This window comes from Caloenas nicobarica, chromosome 1 (assembly GCF_036013445.1).
Source record: "Caloenas nicobarica isolate bCalNic1 chromosome 1, bCalNic1.hap1, whole genome shotgun sequence".
In the NCBI taxonomy this organism is placed as follows: domain Eukaryota; kingdom Metazoa; phylum Chordata; class Aves; order Columbiformes; family Columbidae; genus Caloenas; species Caloenas nicobarica.
In genome coordinates, this window is record NC_088245.1 from 207,825,115 (window position 1) to 207,845,645 (window position 20,531).

The window sequence follows — 20,531 nt, forward strand, 5'->3', positions numbered from 1 at the left end:
GCTATTGGCTGTGACACTTCTTCCCATCTTCACAGCCAGCTTTGAGCAGCTTTTAGGATGTGGATAATTCCTTGACTCATGTTAAGGTTGTAGCTGTTATTGTGAGTGAGCCCTGGTCTAGATGTCCAACCTTAAAAATATCTTTCAGCTGGAGAAAGCCTGGAGGAACAGAAATGCCGAGGAGGTTGATCAGGGCTAAGCCAGCCTGTAGGATGGTGTGTGTGGCTGCTGGCTGTGCTGTTGGGAGTTACTGGTGTCACTGGTGGCAACTTCTTCCTGAAACAGGCATGTAGGCTTGGTGCATTGACACTTTGTGTCCTGGGACACTGTAAGCTTCTCTTAAGTGATACAAAGTCCAATTCAGACCAGGCTGAGCAGGGATGTGATGTATTTAAATATGTAGAAGGCTGTTAGGAAAAGAGAGCTAATTATTCAGTCCTCTGGGGACAGAACAGACCTTTAAATAGCAGCAGGAGGATTTGTGGCGAATTTCTACTGACAAGGATAGTTGATCTTTGCATGGATCTTACTTGATGTGTGTTTACCAAGGCACACCCGTAGATCTAATGGGGAAGGGTTCATTCTGCCTGGAAGCAGGACTGGAAATGCAGGGAGCTTTTCTTTGCCCCATCAGAGGAACCTGGGTTCCCTCCAGGGCACCAGCTGCTTTTGGAACAGGATAAAAACCGTGTACCCTACGAATGTCTTGGTGCAGACAGGGTTAAATGAAACAAATTGGAGCTGGAGGTGCGTAGAGTGTGAACTGGTTAAATACCTCATGGTCAATACATCCCTGGTGGCTTGGGAGATGAGGATGCTGACTAGCTACACTTCTGCCTGAGGACATTAACATTTTCAGCAAGTTTATGAGAAACTTAGAGTTCTGTTTCACAACGATTAGAAGTGGCCCAGAGTTGAGAGTATGAGCAACCACATTTCTTTCATGTCTAACTCCTGCCAAGCTTTACAGAAAAGACATTCCTCCTCTTGTTTAGCTTGAAATAAAAACCCAAACCAGCAATAAAAAAAACCCCTCAAAACCCTCGACTCCCCAAACCCTGCAGTATCCCATTTTTAACACATTAGTGTAGGGATCTTGTCTCGGCAGCCTAGTTTCATCCAACGCGCCTGAGGAATGTCATGGAGAGGCTGCCAAAGAGCACCGCCCGGCAACGCAAGCCCCTCACGCCCACCTTTCCCTGTTCTCCCGCCCCTCGTACGCCACAGCGATCCCCAGCCAGCGCTACTGCAGCTGGGACGGGTGAGCGCCGGGCAGCCCCTCCTCCCTCCCTCCGCCCCCTTGGGCGAGCGGGCTCCGCCGCCCCGTTCCCGCGCTGCCCGCGCCGCCCTCAGCGGCCACGCGCCGCCCTGCGCCCCGCCCGCCGCTTTCCTCCCTCCCGGCAGGGCGGCAGCGCACACCGTGCCCATGGCAACCCCGCTGCGGCGTCGGGCGCGGGGAGGAGGAGGAGGAGGAGGGTCCGCTGAGGGACTCAGGCTCCCGCTGACGGTGGCGGCTCCCGGCCGCGCTGCTCTGAGGGGCCGCCGTGCCGACGGCCGCCGCGCCGCCTCCCCCTCCGGCCGGTGAGACCGGTTCGCCCGCGCTCCTTCTTCCCCCGCTCCTTCCCCCTTTCCTTCCCCCGCTCCTTCCCCCTTTCCTTCCCCCGCTCCTTCCCCCTCTCCTTCCCCCGCTCCTTCCCCCTCTCCTTCCCCCTTTCTTTCCCCTTTTCCTTCCCCTTTCTCTTCCCCCTGTCCTTCCCGAGCACCGCGGCGGCGGCCCCGCTCCCGCCCGGGCCGTGAGGGGAAAGCCCGGCGGGGCGGCCGTGGAGCCGAGCGGGACCGGGCCCGCCCGAGGCCGCGCTCCCGCGGCTCTGCCTCTCCTGAGGTATTTTGCCCGAAATCCTCAGGCTGTGACACGGGCCTCCGCCGGGATTCACACAAAATACCGAGATTGCTCCATATTCGCTAAAACGTGTCACCCCCGGGGAACAGGAGCCTCCGCCGGCTGCGGGACTAGGCCGGGGCTGGCAGCCGCCCCTCGGCCCTGGAGCTGCTGCCGACGTGTGCTGCATACCTTTTTTTCTTTTTTTTTTTTTAATGTGTGTGTGTGTAGAAATACTGGAAAACGTAAAATTATCCCTTCCCCTCCATTTTGAGCCATATTCTTCTTCTTCACTTAGTTTCTTTAATGAATTTCGGGCAGGTACTCAGCTCCACGGAAGGGGCTGTCGGGCATTGGAACAGGCTGCCCAGGGCAGCGCTGGAGTCACCATCCCTGGAGGGGTTTAAAAGGCGTTTAGAAGAGGTTCTTAAAGACATGGTTTAGCTCTAGATTTAGGTTATGGTTGGACTCCATGATCCTGAGGATCTCTTCCAGCCAAAATTATTCTATGAAATACTTAATTATCTCTACAAAGGAATTTTCTAAGAGAAACGTCCAATGAGCATTTGATAACAGTTTGGGTCAAAATCAAAAACTGTGGTAAAATTATGGAAACTGAAACTGCCCTTCACTTTCAAAGTCAACATGTTTTGTACAGAATTCACGTTAACAGCTGTTTACTGAGCTTCAGTCCCGGGGCAGCTGCCGTCGGCGTGTTGGCGGTGGCCCGTGCCAAGAAGCCGGAGCGCTTGACATGGATCTCTGTGCAGTTGTATGTCTCCAGCGGGAGAAGGGAGACAAAATTCACTCTGCTGGTGGGCCTTGTTGTTTGCTTTTCTTCTCTATTAAAAAAAAAAAAAAGGGGTTACCTTGAACTCACTGCACTGGAACATTGTGTTAAACACGTTAGTACTTTGGCAAGTAGTGTGATTGGCCAGATCTTCCCCTGATGTAAGTCTGTAAAATTGAGATGAAGCTTGTGACCCTCACTTGGCTTAATGAGAAATGGCTCCCATGTGGGTAAATTATGTCCTGGTGTTATTGTCTCTAAAATAACGACTCAAACCACAAAACACGTTTCTTTGGAAACAGGAACTAGATGACCTCCTGAGGTCCCTTCCAACCTGAAGCATTCTATGTTGCTGCTGTTTGTTCAAACAATATTTTGCAGTATGGCATTCTGGTTCCTGACAAGCTGCGCTGTGCGTGGCAGCGCTGACAGCCTGTGGAGCTGGGGGAGGTGGAAGTGGAGCGATCCACAGCCACGAGAGCGAGTGGTGTGTTACAGCACAGGGTGTGTCATTGTCAGCCTGGATTACTGAAACAGCGTCAGCCCGCTCTTGCTCTCTGTGGCAACCCCAAATCTGCCTGAGCGCTACTGTCATGCTGCAGATCACATGAAAACAGGCACTGGTGAACTGTGAAGACTGTTTTTTTTAATCATATTTAGTGCTTTGCACATACCACAAGGATTTTCATGCAACCTCTTTAATATTGCTTTAATATTTTTTTATGTCAAATTACACGACAATTTTAACTACTACTACCATTTCCTCTCCACAGGTGGAGAAGCTGAGGCACTAATACCTTAAGACCAACATTTTCATGCTTGACTTGCAAAACAGCAGCCCAGCTCTTCATGAGTTCTAACAGCGTGAAATCTAATGAAACAGTGCTTGTGCATTTTGGTACTGGAATGATGACTACTCTAGAAGGTGATTACTAATTGTTTTAGGTTCCTCTTGTGCTTGACTATCTGAAGTTAGCCCCCTCAGCCATTAGATCTACTTACATCACTTATTTCTGTTTATGAATTTTGGCAAGATTTCAAGATGTTGCAAGGGGATTTGGATATGCAACTCATATTGTTTGTTGTCATTTTTCTTCTAGATCTTACTGTTTTGGGCCCTTTTCTGGGGCTTGACAGGACATGGCTGTCTCAGGTTTTTGCATATTGCTCTGTTTCTGACAAACAGAAGTGATTTAGGATTCCTGCTGATACGAACCTCAGTCTCATAGGTTACTCCCAACATTTTCATTGGTTCCCGTGAAGCTGACACCCCAATGTTTCTTTGATTCATCACTTATTTCCTATCTCCTAAATGTTGCTGAACTGACTAATGCCCTTTTATTCCTCCTCACTAGCTGTCAAGAAGAAGCAAAATTATACCAGTGTACATGAGGCAGTGAGAGCTGGTGATGTAGAACAGCTTGCGTCAATGATAAAAAGTGGAGCCAATATTAATGAGGTGGATTTAGCCCACAAATTCACACCGTTGCACTGTGCTGCCCACTCTGGAAGTCTGGAGGTAAACCAGCATGTTAGCGTTCAGACACAGCTAGGTTTTACTTGGTTAATGTCTTCTGTCCTTGGGAGACGCTGGACACAAAATTGCTAGTTTTGATCAAGCGAAATCAATAATCTCTGCCTGTTTTTCTCATTAAGTGTATTCACCAAGAGCAGAAGTATAGGATTTTAGGTTTTTATTTTCCCTTTCCGAAGCCCCAGAGTGTTCATATAGTCAACATTGCTAGATTTTACAAAATCAGTGATTTTCTTACTCTGAGCAAAGCATGCCCTGTGGTCTCCCTTCCAGACCTTCTTTTGTCCCTGTTGTGTTTTCCCCTTCTCTTTGGACAGCTAGAAAATCCTGCAAAATGTGTAAAATGTTCTGCAGGCGATTGAAACAGGTGAGAAATGACATGAAAAATTGTTCATTCTGTTTACCAATGTCCCTTCCCATGCCTCATTCTCTGTAGAAATAGCCCGATATATTTTATTTTAATAGATAAAACCATTGAATATTGATGGCAAAATCAGAAGGTTCTTGCATGGATGTTTGGAACTTCCAGGAGGATGGAGCTGCTGTATTCAGCACAACATTCACCTTCTTGTCGTAGTCTCCTTGTACAATCTTTACAGCAATCTGACCTTGAAGCAACAAGGCCATGAATAACCATATAAAAATTCATGTCCCGAGGGAAAGAATGTAAAGTTCTTGCGAAACTCAAGAAATACTAAGTGCAGTGCTGTTACTGGAATGTACAGGAACTGTCAGGAAAATGCTGATCATCATGTTGTCAGCCCTAAGAATGGATTGCTTGCCCACCCTTTCCTGCCTCTATAAATTCTGCCATTTTTCATTTAACTCTCCTACTTTGAAATCAATGCATTAGACTTTATTAAATTATCTGTCATCTATTCATCACTAAGCTCCTTTGTGGAAACAGTGGAGGAACCAGAGCCATAGGCTGGCTTAAAAGAAGATAATAAATCATAATAAGATATAATAAAAAGTTTTAACTTGTCCTCTAGCCATTTTTGTATAGTCCATAAAGCTTTCCTTTGCAAGCAGTAGTATCTGCTGGAAAAAAGTGAATAAGCAAAACTACTCTGTGGCAAGATGAAAAGAGAGATGGGAGCCTAATAAATTAAATGAGGCTTTAAATTTTGTTCATGGTACTTTTCTTGCCAGTAATTTTAGCTGAATTCAAGTGAGCATGTTTGTATTGGTTTGTCCAATGTGTTTACCTCGTGCCATGTGAATACTCTCACAGGTTACATTTTAAATGTGGAAGACTAAAATTAAGAAGCCACACTGTAAAATCAATGCTAGGGTCTGAATAAGTAGGTTATTTGCACTTTTTGTACCTTTGGGTGAAACTTGGAAAGTATAACTTACCTGTAAGTTCTTAAGGCACAAGTACCCTATTTCCCCAAAAATAAGACCTACCCCAAAACCAAGCCCCAGCATGATTTTTGAGGATGCTTGAAATATAAGCCCTACTCCAAAAATAAGCCCTAGTTACAGTTCATTAAAAAAAAAAAGTCAATTTAAATAGTGTCCAGGCAGCTATACGTGTAAAAAAGTAATAAGTTTTGGAGCAAAAATTAGTATAAGACCCTGTCTTATTTTTGGGGAAACAGGGTATCTGGCTGAGGCCGGCTCTGGGGTGACATATTCCATGATGAAGTGTTGCGATACTGCTTTGAAATGTAACGTTGACTGATAAATTAGAGTTAAAATGTGCCTCAGACACACGATAAGAACAGTTAACTAGAAAACCTCTGGTTTTGGTTGTGCAGTGCCTTCACTGGTTGCTCTGGCACGGAGCTGACACCACATGTGTCACCGTGGGAGGCTGGACAGCCGCTCACCTCGCGGCCATCCGAGGGCAGGACGCTTGCATGCAGGTACGGGTAAATATTCACTCTCAGCAAAAGTAAGCAGGGCAGACCTTCAGTTTAGACAAGTTCATTATGAAGATCAGCTCAGACAGGTCCTAGTGGAGCGACGAGTGTCACATCTTGATGTCTTTACATCTGGAATCAAGTCACTCTTGTTATTAATAAAACCAGTGCACCCATCTGCACTATCTGTGCGAACAGATTTATTTTGTGTAACGTCATTGCCTTGAGGTCAGCCCAGAGTTCTCCTGCTGATCCTCTCAACTCATCCTGCTCGGCAGCGTTTGCTTTTTCAGCTTGTGAACTGAACTCCTGCTTTGTGTTTCTTTCAGGCTTTGTTAATAAAAGGAGCAAACGCAGAAGCTCAGGATGATGGTGGGTGCACCCCATCCCACTTGGCTGCGGCCCATGGGCAGTCGTACACCTTACAAACCGTATTGAGAACTGGAGCGGTGAGAGACTTGTACCCCAAGTTCCCTAGTGCAGATCCCAAGTCCGGTGTCTTTTCCCAAACAAAACCCTAAATTAAACCGAGAATTCAGACTGTAGATTAGTTACTGTTGGTATGTTCTTGTTGGCAAATTTATTTTTGGGGTAAATTTCCAATTTTTTTATTGTAAGATGCATTAGGGAAATGGTCCAAAAATCTAAAGAGAATGAATAATGTGAGTAAATCACATTCCACTGAGGATGTAATTAAATGAAGATCAGGCACTGTGGTAGTTGTGACTTTTTGTAGTCGTGCAAATCCTCTATAGTGAAGGAGACAAACTTAAAAAAATCCAGATGCATATTTGAGGAACAATGACCAATGCAGTGAAAGAATTATGTCTAAAAATTTGCCTTTTATATGTGTATTATTTAAATAGAATTAAAAACCTGTGAAAAGTACCTGTTTTGGAATGGGAACTGCACACATGGCTTGAACTTTGAAAAAAACTATTTGGTTTTATTTCAATAATTTAACACAACGAACAGCTGATTCCTGTTTATTAAAATTTGTCTCATGTCTAAGATTCATAAATGAGTGAATTAACCTGCTGCTTTTGTTTTAGAATGTAAATGTTTCAGACAGGAATGACTGGAAGCCTGTTCATTATGCTGCTTTTCATGGTCGTTTGGGGTGTTTGCAGCTTCTTGTTAGATGGGGAGCATCTATAGATGATGTGGATAACAATGGAAACCTTCCAGGTATGTCAGGAGAAATCATACTTTTTTTTTTTTACCTTAGGTTTACAGTTGTTGTATGATATGATAATTGTAGCGAGTGGTAAGTAATGCACACCAGCAGCATTTGCTCTTTGATTCCGTGCAATCAACATAGTGATGCCATTTTTATAATGATGGAAGAAATTAAAAAAATCCACAGTATCGGTGACAGTTCCCTGTTCACCTCCTGCTGCTGCTGGCAGGGGTCAGAGCTCCTGGGTGCTGGGACAGGGAGCGGGTGATCCTGGCTGGGAACTCTGGGGCTGGGCAGCATCTCCTGTGCCTGTGCTGGAGCCCATGGAGGTCACAGGAGGAGAAGGGCGGGTGGACCAGGAGGCAGTTTCAGCTGCTGTAATATATGCTTCTTTCTGAATTTGTGCCAGGCTTTAATGACGGTGCCAGTGTGATCAGATTCTGTCATGTTCATACACAGGTTTTTGTTCCCCACTGTTTCTTAACTGATTTGGTAAAATCCTTGTTCTCATTTGCCTGTGATTTCTTCATATTGATTTCTGGAATACTGGTATTCTGTATTATCTGGAATCTGTACTCTTTTCATAATCATGCACATATTTAGCACAGAATATGGGCTTTGTTTATTCCTCGCTATTCGTACTTTCTCCAGTGTCCCTCTGCCTACCGTGCCACTGCCTCAGTACCTCTGTAAGTTGAAAGGTGTTGTTCATACCCTGTATTCTCATTCCATCCTTTCCCTTTCAGCATTTTCCTTCTTATGGTTTGTCACATTTGTTCCAAATAGCATTTTTTTTCCCTCTATAAGTGGTTTAGAGTGATCTTTTAAAATCCCTTCTTAAAATTTTTCGCCCTCTGTTGAGCATCACTTACCTAGTAAACTGATACCTGTGCTCTGTTTTGTAAACCTGGGTCACGTTAAAGGACGTGAGGCTCTTGCATCCCAGCAGGACGTCTGATGGATTAGCAGTAAGGGGTCATGATGGTAGGCACCCTAGTGGCAGTGTAGAATGTGGCTTTATTTGCATTTGGGAACACTTCCCTGAGAACAGACTGTTATGGAGAGGTGGCAAATGCCAGCACAGTTCTACTTAAATGCTCTGTATATACTGGTTACTGGAAAATTGGTTTTGTTGTTATCTTGACATCTACAGAAGCTTGATCTTCCAGCCTTTGTTCTGTTTAATTGGATCTTACTATCATCCAAAGGAAAGAAAATGCTTTGGAGCATTGCTAGTAAAAGATTAATAAAATGATGTGGTGTACAGACCGACTTTACCTCAGCCTCTGAAACAGGGGAGCGAACTTAAATCATCTTTTTATATCTCAGTTTCAAGTTTAGCTGAGAGTGCTATAATTTTTCCCAACAGCATACTGAAAGAAATTTGCTGAGGTTGCGATGCTGTACACCTAAAACCTGGCTGCACCTTTTGCATGTGTGTGTTATGGTGGAGGTTTTAATTACCTATAGCATGCTAATTTTGGGGAAAAACTGTGGCTCATGCAGTGTACAGAATGGGCTATGCTCATTTATTCAACATTTTGTTTTCTCTTTGTATTTAGTTTTTGGCCATATCCATGTTTCATTTATTGCTCACTAGTTAAACCTGTTCTAAATATAATATTAATTTAATTGTAGTGCAACATCTGAATTTTTCACAGACACTTTTTTCACTCAGCACTTTGAGAAGAGCAAATAGCGTTCGCCTGATTTTATAAAAGGCGAGATGAAACACAGAGAAGTTGGGACACCAGCACCAACTACCCAGTGCGTATTTGTGATGCCTGAGACAAGATTTTTCAAGGTTCTCAGCATTAAGCTGCATATTTTGTGTTAGCATCACAGCACTCTGTCTTTGGTCTCAACTGCAATGCTCAGCATGCCTGAGGATGGTACAACGTACGTGTTGGGCACTAACTAGTAAATACACAGGTTAAAAGCCACCTATGAAAAGTTCCTTTATGTGTCTTCCACACTGAAACTGTGCAAAAAGACTCGGACAGAATACAACTCTTTAATCTATTTTCCCCTTTGCATCTTTGCAGAAAACATTGAGGTTTTCTGACCACTTTCTGCACTGGACAGATATCTGATTAAAAAAAAAAAAGGAAAAGTTCATCCCCAAAAGTGAAGTTTTATCCCTGAGATTCTAGGTATCTGAAAGCGGGTTCATAAGGGTTGAGTCAGTTTTTCACCAGCTGACTAGTAATCAGTACTTACTTTTAAGAAGATATCTCTTCACTTCTGCCTGAGTAACTAACTCATGGAATAAAAAACTGCCCTGATTTCAGTAAAGCTCACATCTTGTCACATTACATTTTAGGAATCATGTGTACCTAAATATTGTCATCTTGCCATAAAACCAAGATTCGTCACCTTTTAGAGCGATTACGCTCTGGAAAGCTGTGGATGCTTTGCAATAGAGAACTTGTGTGTGCCAAAAATTAAGTTATATGGTGGGGTTTTTTTTGGGCCTGGGTCCATTGTTTATTAACTATGAAGATAATGAGATTCTTACCTGGAGACAAACTAATCCTTTTGCCTGCAGAATGTCAGCCAACTTTTACAGACTATTTTCATGGAGCAATAACACGTAATCAGCATTTATTTGGCAACTTCTTCCCGTTAATGGGACTGGACAACACACATAATTTCAAAATAATGAGCACGTGTGTTGTACCTCTTATTTTGTTATGGTCTTTGTTGTGCCATGTTGGATGGTTCAAGAGCTGGTAGATGAGCCAGATCTCACTAGTGGTGAGAGCGCAGCTCTCTCGGTGGGCAGCGGTGCTCTGCTTTGACATAATTTGTTTCCCCTGGTTCTGTAGCTCACCTGGCGGCCATGGAAGGACACTTGCATTGCTTCAAGTTCTTGGTCAGTAAAATGGGCAGTGTCCCGCGTACGCTGAAAGCCAGGAATGACCACGGAGAGACTCCAAGGGACTTGGCTGAGCGGTTCTATAAAGATAATATCCTGCAATATATTGATGGTATGGAAAAAGAGGGGGAGCACCCAGAGGCACAGGAAGGTGAGTATGGATCAAGATACTGTTAAAATAGGCTTTGTCTTTCTATAGAAATGCTTGATTCTGAAAACTTGTATGAGCATTTAAATTACCAATATAAGGCAGGGCTGCTTCTTTCAGTAATTGCTACACTTACTGGCAGCTAAAGACTGAGATACTCAGTATGATTTTGTAAATGTCTTAAGTTTACCCATTATTGAAATAAAACTCGTCACACTGCGTTGCACTACGAATACCAAGTTATCCATGTGCTTCTTAGACTCCAGTAGGCATCCAGAAGAGCCGTATAATTTTCATGAGTTTTCAGATGTTCAGAATTGCATCGAATAGCAGCTTACCCTGAAAACGTCCCACTGCAATGAAGGTTACTCACTAACCAGCAATGTTACTGCTGTCAGAACAGCTGAAGGATGCAAGTGTGGCAAGGTCTGTAAGCAGAACCTTCAGCAGAGCAAGGCTATGAGAGCTGCACCTTCACCTCTCTACTTTTTCCAGGGACTTACTGTCCTTATCTGCCAGTCTTTTGTCATTATACATAGATGTATACATGTCAGCACTCCCTGTCTATAGAAAATAACTAGAAAAATCAAATTGTCTCTATGGGTAGTTTTTAAGCAAGGAGAAGTAAAATAGTTTATATATTTGGTTAGACTGGAATTAAAAATAGGCAAATGACTCTGGTTACCACCAGTAATACATCATCAACCATGAAACAAAGGTATGCTTGTTATTTCAGGTTTATGAAATTAATTTCTTAACTGTTTAAGATGCCTGTAGCCATAACCAAGACATGTTTAGTCAGGCCTGTGATGAACAGTGCTAGTTATGCAGCTGCATTTTAACTGTTTAAGGGTGCATTAACCTCACAAACTACAGCTATGAAGTGTCCATGAAGTTGCTATGAAAGAGGCAAGTTGTGAGAGGCAAATACAAGCACATTTAGTGGAATTACTGGCATCTGTTTGGAAACACGTGCGTTTCATTTTCAGTTTTAGCTTTCCCAGGTCATGGTGCTGCTTTCGAAGGGGACTTGTTAGTGCTTAGAAAATTAGTGAGAAGTGGAGTAATCAATATTAATGAGCGGGATGATAAGGGATCCACTCTCATGCACAAAGGTCAGTAATTATGATCTGTGTTTCAGCTTGTTACTGTTTGTTGCTGACTTGTTTACATAGCTTTTCAAGTGGCTGCTTGTCAGATAAACTTTATGAAAAACAGTGTCTCACTTCCTGAGGGCTCAAAAGGGCAACCCTGAAAACATATTTTGTGATGTATGTGTGCGTGGGTGTCTCTTTAAAAATGAAATAACAAGACTGAAGTCGAGAAAGAAGAGTTTGTATTAAAGAGAAAATGACGTCTAAACTGAAAACTGAATAGTTTTTTTTTTTTTAATCAGAGGAGATGTGACTTTTAGAAACATTGGCTAGCTAGCCATAACAATGATCTGCATTGTGGCCTGAGCATTTATTTACTGAACATACCAGTACTGTGGCGATGTGTTTTAAAAACCACAACAAAGTCATTTGGTGGTAGGCTGTGAAGGAAGGTAAACTGGTATGTAACACCTTGATACATAGTGCAGTGCTAGCATTACAGAAAAATGGTCCTTTTATGTTTGGGGGTTTCATATTAATGTCTGAAAGAAGAAATAGGAGATGAAAGAAAGAGGGAGGTATTTTTGCAATATGCTTTTAACACTATTTCCCACATTTCTTTTTGATTAGATATAAATGGTAGAATTTTAAAAACATAACTGAAGCTCTCATTATAAAAATTGATATGTAGTGGCTTAAAAAAGTGTTTTCTACATTCTTTCCCACCCTCTTTTCTTGGAATGGTGCTAACCTACAGTTGTTCTGTCACCAATCTTTGCATGCAATGTTGGTGCTATGGAGAAATACTATGGCTAATTGTAACTTCATTTCCTTATCTCACTAAGAAAACAAATATAACAAACATCCAAAGGGAGTGATGTCAAGACATGGATTTATTCTTTCTTGAGAAAAACAGCTTACAGGTTTCAGTTAGACATGCCAAATACTTCTGCATGTGAGACAACGTTCCTGGCACCACATGGTATGAGCAGCAGCCATGGCAGATAGAATCAGAGAATCATTTAGGTTGGAAGAGACCCTCAAGATCATTGAGTCCAAGCATAACCTAACTGTGGCACTAAACCATGTCCCTAAGAACCTCGTCTAAACACCTTTTAAACCCCTCCAGGGATGGTGACTCCACCACTGCCCTGGGCAGCCTGTTCCAATGCCTGACAACACTTTCCATGAAGAATTTTTTCCTAATATCCAATGCAAACCTCCCCTGGCGCAACTTGAGGCCATTTCCTCTTGTCCTATCACTTGTTACTTGGGAGAAGAGACCAACACCCTCCATGCTACAACCTCCTTTCAGGTAGTTGCAGACAGCGGTAAGGTCTCCCCTCAGCCTCCTTTTCTCCAGGCTGAACAGCCCCAGCTCCCTCAGCCGCTCCCATCACATTTGTGCTCCAAACACTTCACCAGCTTTGTGTCCCTTCTCTGAACTTGCTCCGGCACCTCAAGGTCTTTCTTGTTGTGAGGGGTGATCGTATGACCAGCCCAAGCTATGGTGTGAGGCTGCAGCTGAGAAGTGTTACCTTGAGTGTCCGGCCCAAGAAGTGATGTACCTGTTGCTCCAGCACAAGTCCCTGGGTTTTCTCCTCCACCAGACAGCACCACACACCTCAGCTCAGCTGTGTCGGACATGTGGGAGCCCAGAGCCAGAGAGAGGTGATGGTGCTTTGCCACAAATCTGTGACATATAAGCCTTAGTGCCAGAGAGTGTGAGGCAGCAGTTATTTGTGTCTCCGTGCATGAGTCTGGGCAGATGTAGTTTAACTCCTGTTTAGGAAGAGTTGCCAGTAAATTTCTGGAACTCCAGAGAGTCACAAAACTGCATATTATCATCTTCCCCAAAACTGTGTGTACCCGTGTGACTTGAGCATCTTGAAATACGTACCTCTCTTGAAGTAGTATCTCCTCTGTGGTGTCTTAGTGAACCCAAGCTCTGGTGTGTCAAATAATGACAAAAGTGGGACATTTTAGGTTTGAAACGCTTCAGTTGTTCATAATTGACTTATGTATATTTCCTCCCTTAGCTGCCGGACAGGGGCACATCCATTGCTTGCAGTGGTTGATTGACATGGGAGCCGACTGTGGCATTACAGATGATGCTGGAGAGACGCCAAAGGATGTAGCCAAGAGGTAGCAGTACATACCCTGTAGCTCTGTGGTTTATTTACTTACTATTTATATATCATCATCATGTCAGATGTGTTGGAATTAATCCTGATTTTCAGTGATGGCGCAAGAACAGATTAGGCCTAAGAATTCCAGTCCTGAGTGATGAACAAAGTTGTATTATAGCTATAAAAGGTTTTAATTTTCACTTTATTTTTTTTTAGCAGGATCAGACATAAAAAATGAAAACTAGCTCATCTGAAAAAGCAAAGTTGTGAGGCAGTGTGCTCCAACTGCACAAAGTAAATGAGAACTAGTGAAGGCCAGCTGATTTCTGCATTAATAAAAAAAATTGCAGTCTCCGATGAGATTAAATTAAGAAATCCTGCAAAGGAAAAGATACCTCTGACGTGGGAGTCATTGTCATAAGGTTCCATTGAGGCAGATCTCATGCCATCAGAATACTACAAAAAGCAGATTAGCTGCTCGTAGTTTGTTAACCAGCACTTCCTTCCTTGAATCCTGAACTCCCTTCTGATAAATGGGAACATGAAGAGTTTCAGAGCGTTTTTGTAGTATCACATGCAGGAGGCATGGCTGCATTTTTCTAGATGACGGGGATATTTCAGTGGAGGTTCACTGTTCTCTCTGCAGATTTGCTCAGCCGGCAGCTGTGGAACTTTTGACACAAAGAACGGGAGACAGTAACTCCGGCAATGAAGAACTAGATGCAAACAACATAAAGTTTTTTGAAAGACATGGTGTGGAAGGGAGTACAGACAGCAAAGAAGATTTAACCCTGGATAAAGCAGAGAAAAGGAACGCACGCAGTAAGTATTGTCTTGCCACCACTCCTTATTTGAAATAGTTGGTCTTAAGACATTATAGTCCTAATTGCACAGTTTCTGCCAACTGCTGTGACTTTTCTGTTGTCAGATGAGGTAGTTGACAGGATATCTGTACCACTGAGCCTTCAAATAAATTGTAGAAAATTAGAAAGCATAGCAGAGGGCAATCAGAACATCATCGTTACGCTGTTTTAATCTCTGTTGCTGAAACCACATTGGATTGCTACTTGTTTTTGAGATCTGTGTGCTGTGTGGGTGTCAGGTGTAGCTCAGTATGTGCTGAGCAGTGTGATTTCTGCTCTGTGTTTGTCAGACTGTTTTCCAGACTATTGGGTTCCAGCATGACTGTCCTCTCTGTGCATTTTACTTACCTGCAGAACTCTGTCTTACAGTAAGGGCCTATCGCAAGATTCAAGAACTACAGCAACTTCTAGAAATTGCCTACAGCAACTACAGACAGCTGGGAGGAATAACGGAGGAGGAGAAGAAGAAGAAAAAAGAAGAAAGGGAAGTTGAGAAGTAAGGTCAACACACCCTGCTAATGTTTAACTTTGTGAGGCCCATTTTAAAGCCTTCTTTAAGGCTAACTTAGATTTCAGTTGCTTTAGCCATTCTGTCCTTTCCACTTACCACCTTTAGCCAGGCCAGAAATCCCCAGACTTCAGGAACTGGGCCATTTCTAGACTTCTACCACCAGGATCAGCCCCACAGCACAAGACAAGTGTTCGGTGGGTCCACAACTCCTATGCAAGATTGTCTATTTGGCCTTCAGGTTTTACTGCAGCATATGTGCAGTAGGTCTGAAAAGTCCTGGCTGTTTTATTTGCACTGAGGATCCCAAATACATTTATGCACTTTCATAAATCTGAAAAAAAAAGTCTTAGCATTACTTGGGTGGTAGTACATATATAATAGAAATCATTCAATGACCTGCTACATTTCTGTGTCAAGTGCAATATATTTCTTTGCTCAAGAAAGCATTAGCTCATATCCAGAACACAGAAAAAAGGAATCTCAGCAAACCTACCCTTGCACGTGAAGCACTTTTCATAATGTCTGTCCAATTCTCTGGGTCTCCATTAAATGAAAGGGTTCTGTTTGATCAGGTGATTTGATGGGCAAACTAAATTTCAAGAAAAGCTCTTCTGTCTATCAAAGATTTAGAGCTTAAACAAGAACACAGCATCAAAAGGACAGCCCTGTCTCCACCTCTACCTGTCAAAGATTTGGCTACCCACTGTTCTCAGTCTCTCTAGATAACCACGGCCATTATGTGCTTGGGCCACCCCAAACCAATGTCTTTATTTGGTTGCTGGGAGGAGACTGTATCCCGAGGGCTTCTATGCCATCAGGAAGACATCAGGCTTACCAGTCTGTGTAGATCTAGAGCAGGTAATAGGTGTCACAGCTTGAAGTTAAGCAGTTCATTTTACAACCCCATATGAGCCAAGAAACTGAGGTCAGGCTTACTTTTAGTTACAGATCACCCTTTGACTCAGCTTAGGCTGAAAGCCGGTCTTCCTTAGCTTGATATGTCTGCACTGTAGGAATCCACATCTGATAAGCAGATCTGCAATGCAGATGTCTGCATACCTTGAGCTCCTTTTTAGACTCCTTGGGGAGATGTAGCTACTTTCAGGGCATAATTAGATGTGTACTTCAGGATGAGGTTCATCACTTCTAGGAGTGTCTCTCCTGGCTTTAAAGGAGGAGAGTGACCCGCTCAGGTGTTGGTGCCCATGTTGGAAGGTCAGAGCAATCTGCTGCAAATGTGGAAAAGTTGTTGTTGCTTAATGGCAGAAATTCGAGTTCATTTTGGATAGAGCAGCTACCCAAAAGCTAGCAGTGTCTATTGGAGGGCTCTGATTAGGCTATATAAGGGATTTTGCTTTCATAGAATCATTTCAGTTGGAAGAGACCTTCAGGATCATTGACTCCAACCATAACCTAACTCTAGCGCTAAACCATGTCCCTAAGAACCTCATCTAAACACCTTTTAAACCCCTCCAGGGATGGTGATTCCACCACTTCCCTGGGCAGCCTGTTCCAATGCCTGACAACCCTTTCCATGAAGAATTTTTTCCTAATATCCAATCTAAGCCTTCCCTGGCGCAACTTGGGGCCATTTCCTCTCATCCTATCACTTGCTACCTGGGAGAAGAAACCAAACCCATCCATGCTACAACCTCCTTTCAGGAGGTTCTGTGGCAGGTGCGGTTAAGCTAGAAAAATCGTGAGGATCTCTGAAGGGTCTCTCTCATCTCTGGAGGCCAGAGAGGATCTCTAGCTCCACACTGGCCTTTTGAAATGGAAATACCACTTCTCAGGGTACCTGCCCGTGAATAAACTCCAAGATGCTTGTATCATATGCCAGAAAACCCTCATTATTTTAAAACATTTAATGACAACACCATTTTGCTAGATGAAAAGCAGGAGTTTCCACTTGGGAAAGCCACTGTAGCAGATTTTGAAGATTTCTCCTTTAGTCTGGGTTTTCTGGCTGTAAGGCCTGGTGTGAACCACTGCGCAGTGCTTTCACTAGGCTGCATTGCATGGATAAAATTGCCACTGTGTGCCACACAATTTATTAATCATTAATCCGAAGTGTGCAAGTAGCCAGCCTGTCCGCCCGAGCGCCGAGTTCCCTGCGTGAGCACGGGCTATTCGTACGGTGTCAAGAAGGCTGATACAGCCTGGTGGCTTTGGGCTGCGTGAATCAGAGAATGTCCTGAGTTGAAAGGGACCCACAAGGATCATTGAGTCCAACTCGTGTCCCTGCACAGGACAACCCCACAGTTCACAACGTGTGTCTGAGGCCGTTGTCCAGTCTCTTCTTGAACACTGTCAGGCCTGGGGCCGGGACACCTCCCTGGGGAGCCTGTTCCAGTGTCCAGCACCCTCTGGGGGAAGAACCTTTTCCTCATGTCCAACCTGAACCTCCCCTGGCACATCTTCCTGCCGTTCCCTCGGGTTCTGTCACTGGTCACCAGAGAAGAGCTCAGCCCTGCCCCTCCTCCTCCCCTGGTGAGGAAGCTGCAGCCACCATGAGGTCTCTCGCCCCTCAGTCTCCTCCAGGCTGAACAAACCCAGTGACTTCAGCCGCTCCTCATACGGCTTCCTCTCCAAACCCTTCACCAACGGTTGGCAATATTTCAGTCCAGGAAATGCGGTAGCTCTTGCTGAGAGCTTTCCTGCTGTGCTGTTTGAATCCACAGGGCAGATGTCTCCCTTTTCCTTTTACTGATCTTCCATCTTTGTAGCTGCACTAATTCATCCTGATACAGAGGAGAGCCAGCTCAACTCCGGATGACTCAGTTGCTGAGGTTAATTGCTGTTATAATAAGAATACATGTGAATTATGTCTCAGCTAACCAGTTCCAGGAATCGCAATTAATTTAGGAGCCGTTGTGGGTGTGATGGATCAGGTCTTGTGCAAGTGTGTATCAGCCAGTGCTTCAGTTTCCCTTTCACAAGTGTCACACAGGCTGTCATTTGAGCATTCCTCATCTGTGGCTAAGCCAATCAATAGGAAGGATGTAGAGGTACCATATGTTAATGAAAAAGCTGCCCCTGACCACTCTAGAATCTTAGTTTTGTGCATTTTCTCTGTTTCAGACTAACCTTTTTGCTCCTCCGGCACATCTCCCTCCTCCGCAGCTGGAGCCACAGCCTGCCCAAGAGCTTTGTTCTGTTCAGGGTGCGGGAAGACATCTCCATCTCGCGGCCAGATTGCGCTGAGCACGAAGGAGGAAAACCAGCTCTTGAGAGCTGTTAGAAGGGGTCTGGAGCCAGGAGCACGCTGCAGCTCACACCGCTGCTGCCAGGAGTTCTGCGCCGCTTTCTGCTGGGACTAAGCTGGTCCTCAGCAAAGGCACAGGACCACGTGGAGCAGCCAGGCTGGGTATTTGGATGCACTTCATGCTCCTCTTGTCTCCTTTGCTTTCGGCAGGGCTGTGAGGGAGCTGGAGGTGCAGCTGGAAGAAGAGCGAGTCAGGCGGGAGAAGCTGGAGAGCCAGCTGGATGAGTACCGTGCGGAAATCAGCCACCTGAGAGACAGCCTGGCGAAAACCTGTGTCCCTCCCGTGGTGAGTGCCACACCAGCTCCCCCAACGCGTGTGACAGAGGTTGCTGCCTGTCTCTTGTCTGTATTTGTTCTCACCAAGATTCCCAGGCATGGTGCAAGGAAACGCTGGAGTAAATGTGCTGGCAGCTTTTAGCGTGGCACACTGAAGGGAGCAGTAGCTTTGTTGTCTCCTGTCTCTGCTGTGAAAGGATATCGGTTTCTCTTCGTACCCTGGCAGAGAAGCACCGATATTCTTCATCCTCGTATTAACAAAAGGGAGCGGGCTGATCCCTACGTACTTCCCCGCTGTGTGTGCCGTGACTGACAGCTCAGCGTGGCTGGTACCTGAGCCTGGACTGGTGCTTCAGGAGAGGGGTTGTTGTCCAGGCCAGCCAGGTGTCTCCACCTGGGAAAGAAAAGCCACTTTCTGCTTCCACAGCTCATGTTAAGACATTACCCATTCTAGTCCCTGATAGGTTTAAAAATCTAGGGCAACTATGGCCCCGAGCACTCCAAATTAAACGCTGTAGTTAAGTTTTTTCACCAGTAGCAACCTAAAAAAGTCCAGTTAGGCATTAGGTTAACTAGCTGGGACTGGAGAGAACCTCTACTGTGGCAGGTTTGTTCTCAAAAACGTCTGCTCTGACTGCTACAGCCAAGGGGCTTTCAAATCTTACCCTGCTGTGGCTGTCAGCCCTCAGCTTCAGTTTGAACACAATACTCTGTGCTTACTCAAAGCCGTGTATTTTTAAATCCTGTCTAATGAGGTAGCAGGTTTACGCAATTGTTATTTAATCGCTGCAATGTGTTTTTTGTTTCAGGAAGCTGAGATCATCTCCAAGTCTTGCAAAGAGAAAAAGAAAGTAAAAAAGAAACCAGCGTGCAGCCCTGGAGGAGTGTTTGTGAGACTGCGCTGAGGAATAAGCCTCTGACCGGGGCACACAGGCTGAGGCTGTGGGATGGTGACGTTCCGGACAACGCAAAGTGTTTGCACAGCCCAGCTCCACAGCTGAGTTGTGGTTCCCTGCACTTCATTGAACTAGTTTTTTAGTTCTCTGGGATAGAAAACATTTCCAAATCACAGCAGCAGCATTTTTATTAAAAAAAAAGGACTTCTCTTTCAATTGAGGTAGTAGTTTAGCAACAGCGTTGCAAATTACAAGGTGAAATTTCAAGAGGTAACTACAGCAATGTCACAAGTCCTACTAGGTCTGAGAAAAGTATCCCCATCTTTGTAGTACTGCCTTAAACAGTAATAATAGTTATAATTTAAAAAAGCACCATACCTCCTAAAATAATCAGACAGGACCTTCAGTGTGGGACCACAGTGCAGTGTCTGGGGGAACATGCTGAGCTGCAGACAGGTGCCATTTTCAAGTCATTCCTAAGTAAGGCTGGAAGCCATTCCTGTCACCAGGTGTGAGACAAACTGCAGCAGAAGGCTCAGGCTGACTCAGGGCTGAGGAGTTCACTAGGGTACGAGGCATGCTGTGGTTAGAAATGCCAATCCTGACCTCTCCTCCATGCCTAAAACACATTTCATGACTTCACATATATAGATTTTTCTCTCATCTGTGTGATATTGTGATAAGATTTTCCTTTTGGAGCCCTCATGCTCCCGTAGTCAACACTGGTGAGGCCACATCTCAAATCCTGGGGTCAGTTTTGGGCCCCTCACTACAGGAAAGACCTTGAGGTGCTGGAATGAGTTCAGAGAAGGGAACAGAGCTGGTGAGGGGCTGGAGCACAAGTGTGATGGGAGCGGCTGAGGGACCTGGGGCTGTTCAGCCTGGAGAAAAGGAGGCTGAGGGGAGACCTTATCGCTGTATGCAACTGCCTGAAAGGAGGTTGGAGCATGGAGGGTGTTGGTCTCTTCTCCCAAGTAGCAAGTGATAGGATGAGAAGAAATGGCCTCAAGTTGCACTACAGGCATGTTAGGTTGGATATTAGGAAAAATTTCTTCCTGGAAAGGGTTGTCAGGCATTGGAACAGGCTGCCCAGGGCAGTGGTGGAGTCACCATCCCTGGAGGTGTTTAAAAGATGTGTAGATGAGGCTCTTAGGGACATGGTTTAGTGGTGGACTTGGCAGTGTTAGGTTGTGGTTGAACTCTATTACCTTGAGGGTCTT

The 20,531-nt window shown here is 44.6% G+C and overlaps 1 protein-coding gene across 1 annotated transcript; it reads left to right on the forward strand.

The window, feature by feature from the left end:
* The first annotated feature begins 1,510 nt into the window (after window positions 1–1,510).
* On the forward strand, window positions 1,511–20,302 carry ANKRD42 (ankyrin repeat domain 42). Its single transcript, XM_065648331.1, is given in 14 exon segments — window positions 1,511–1,581; window positions 3,443–3,570; window positions 3,573–3,594; window positions 4,025–4,188; window positions 5,967–6,074; window positions 6,401–6,520; window positions 7,124–7,259; window positions 10,080–10,280; window positions 11,267–11,392; window positions 13,411–13,516; window positions 14,147–14,322; window positions 14,733–14,859; window positions 18,290–18,425; window positions 19,225–20,302. Coding segments are annotated over 13 exon segments (1,545 nt in total). The 5' UTR covers window positions 1,511–1,581; window positions 3,443–3,543; the 3' UTR covers window positions 19,321–20,302.
* The last annotated feature ends 229 nt before the right edge of the window (window positions 20,303–20,531 follow it).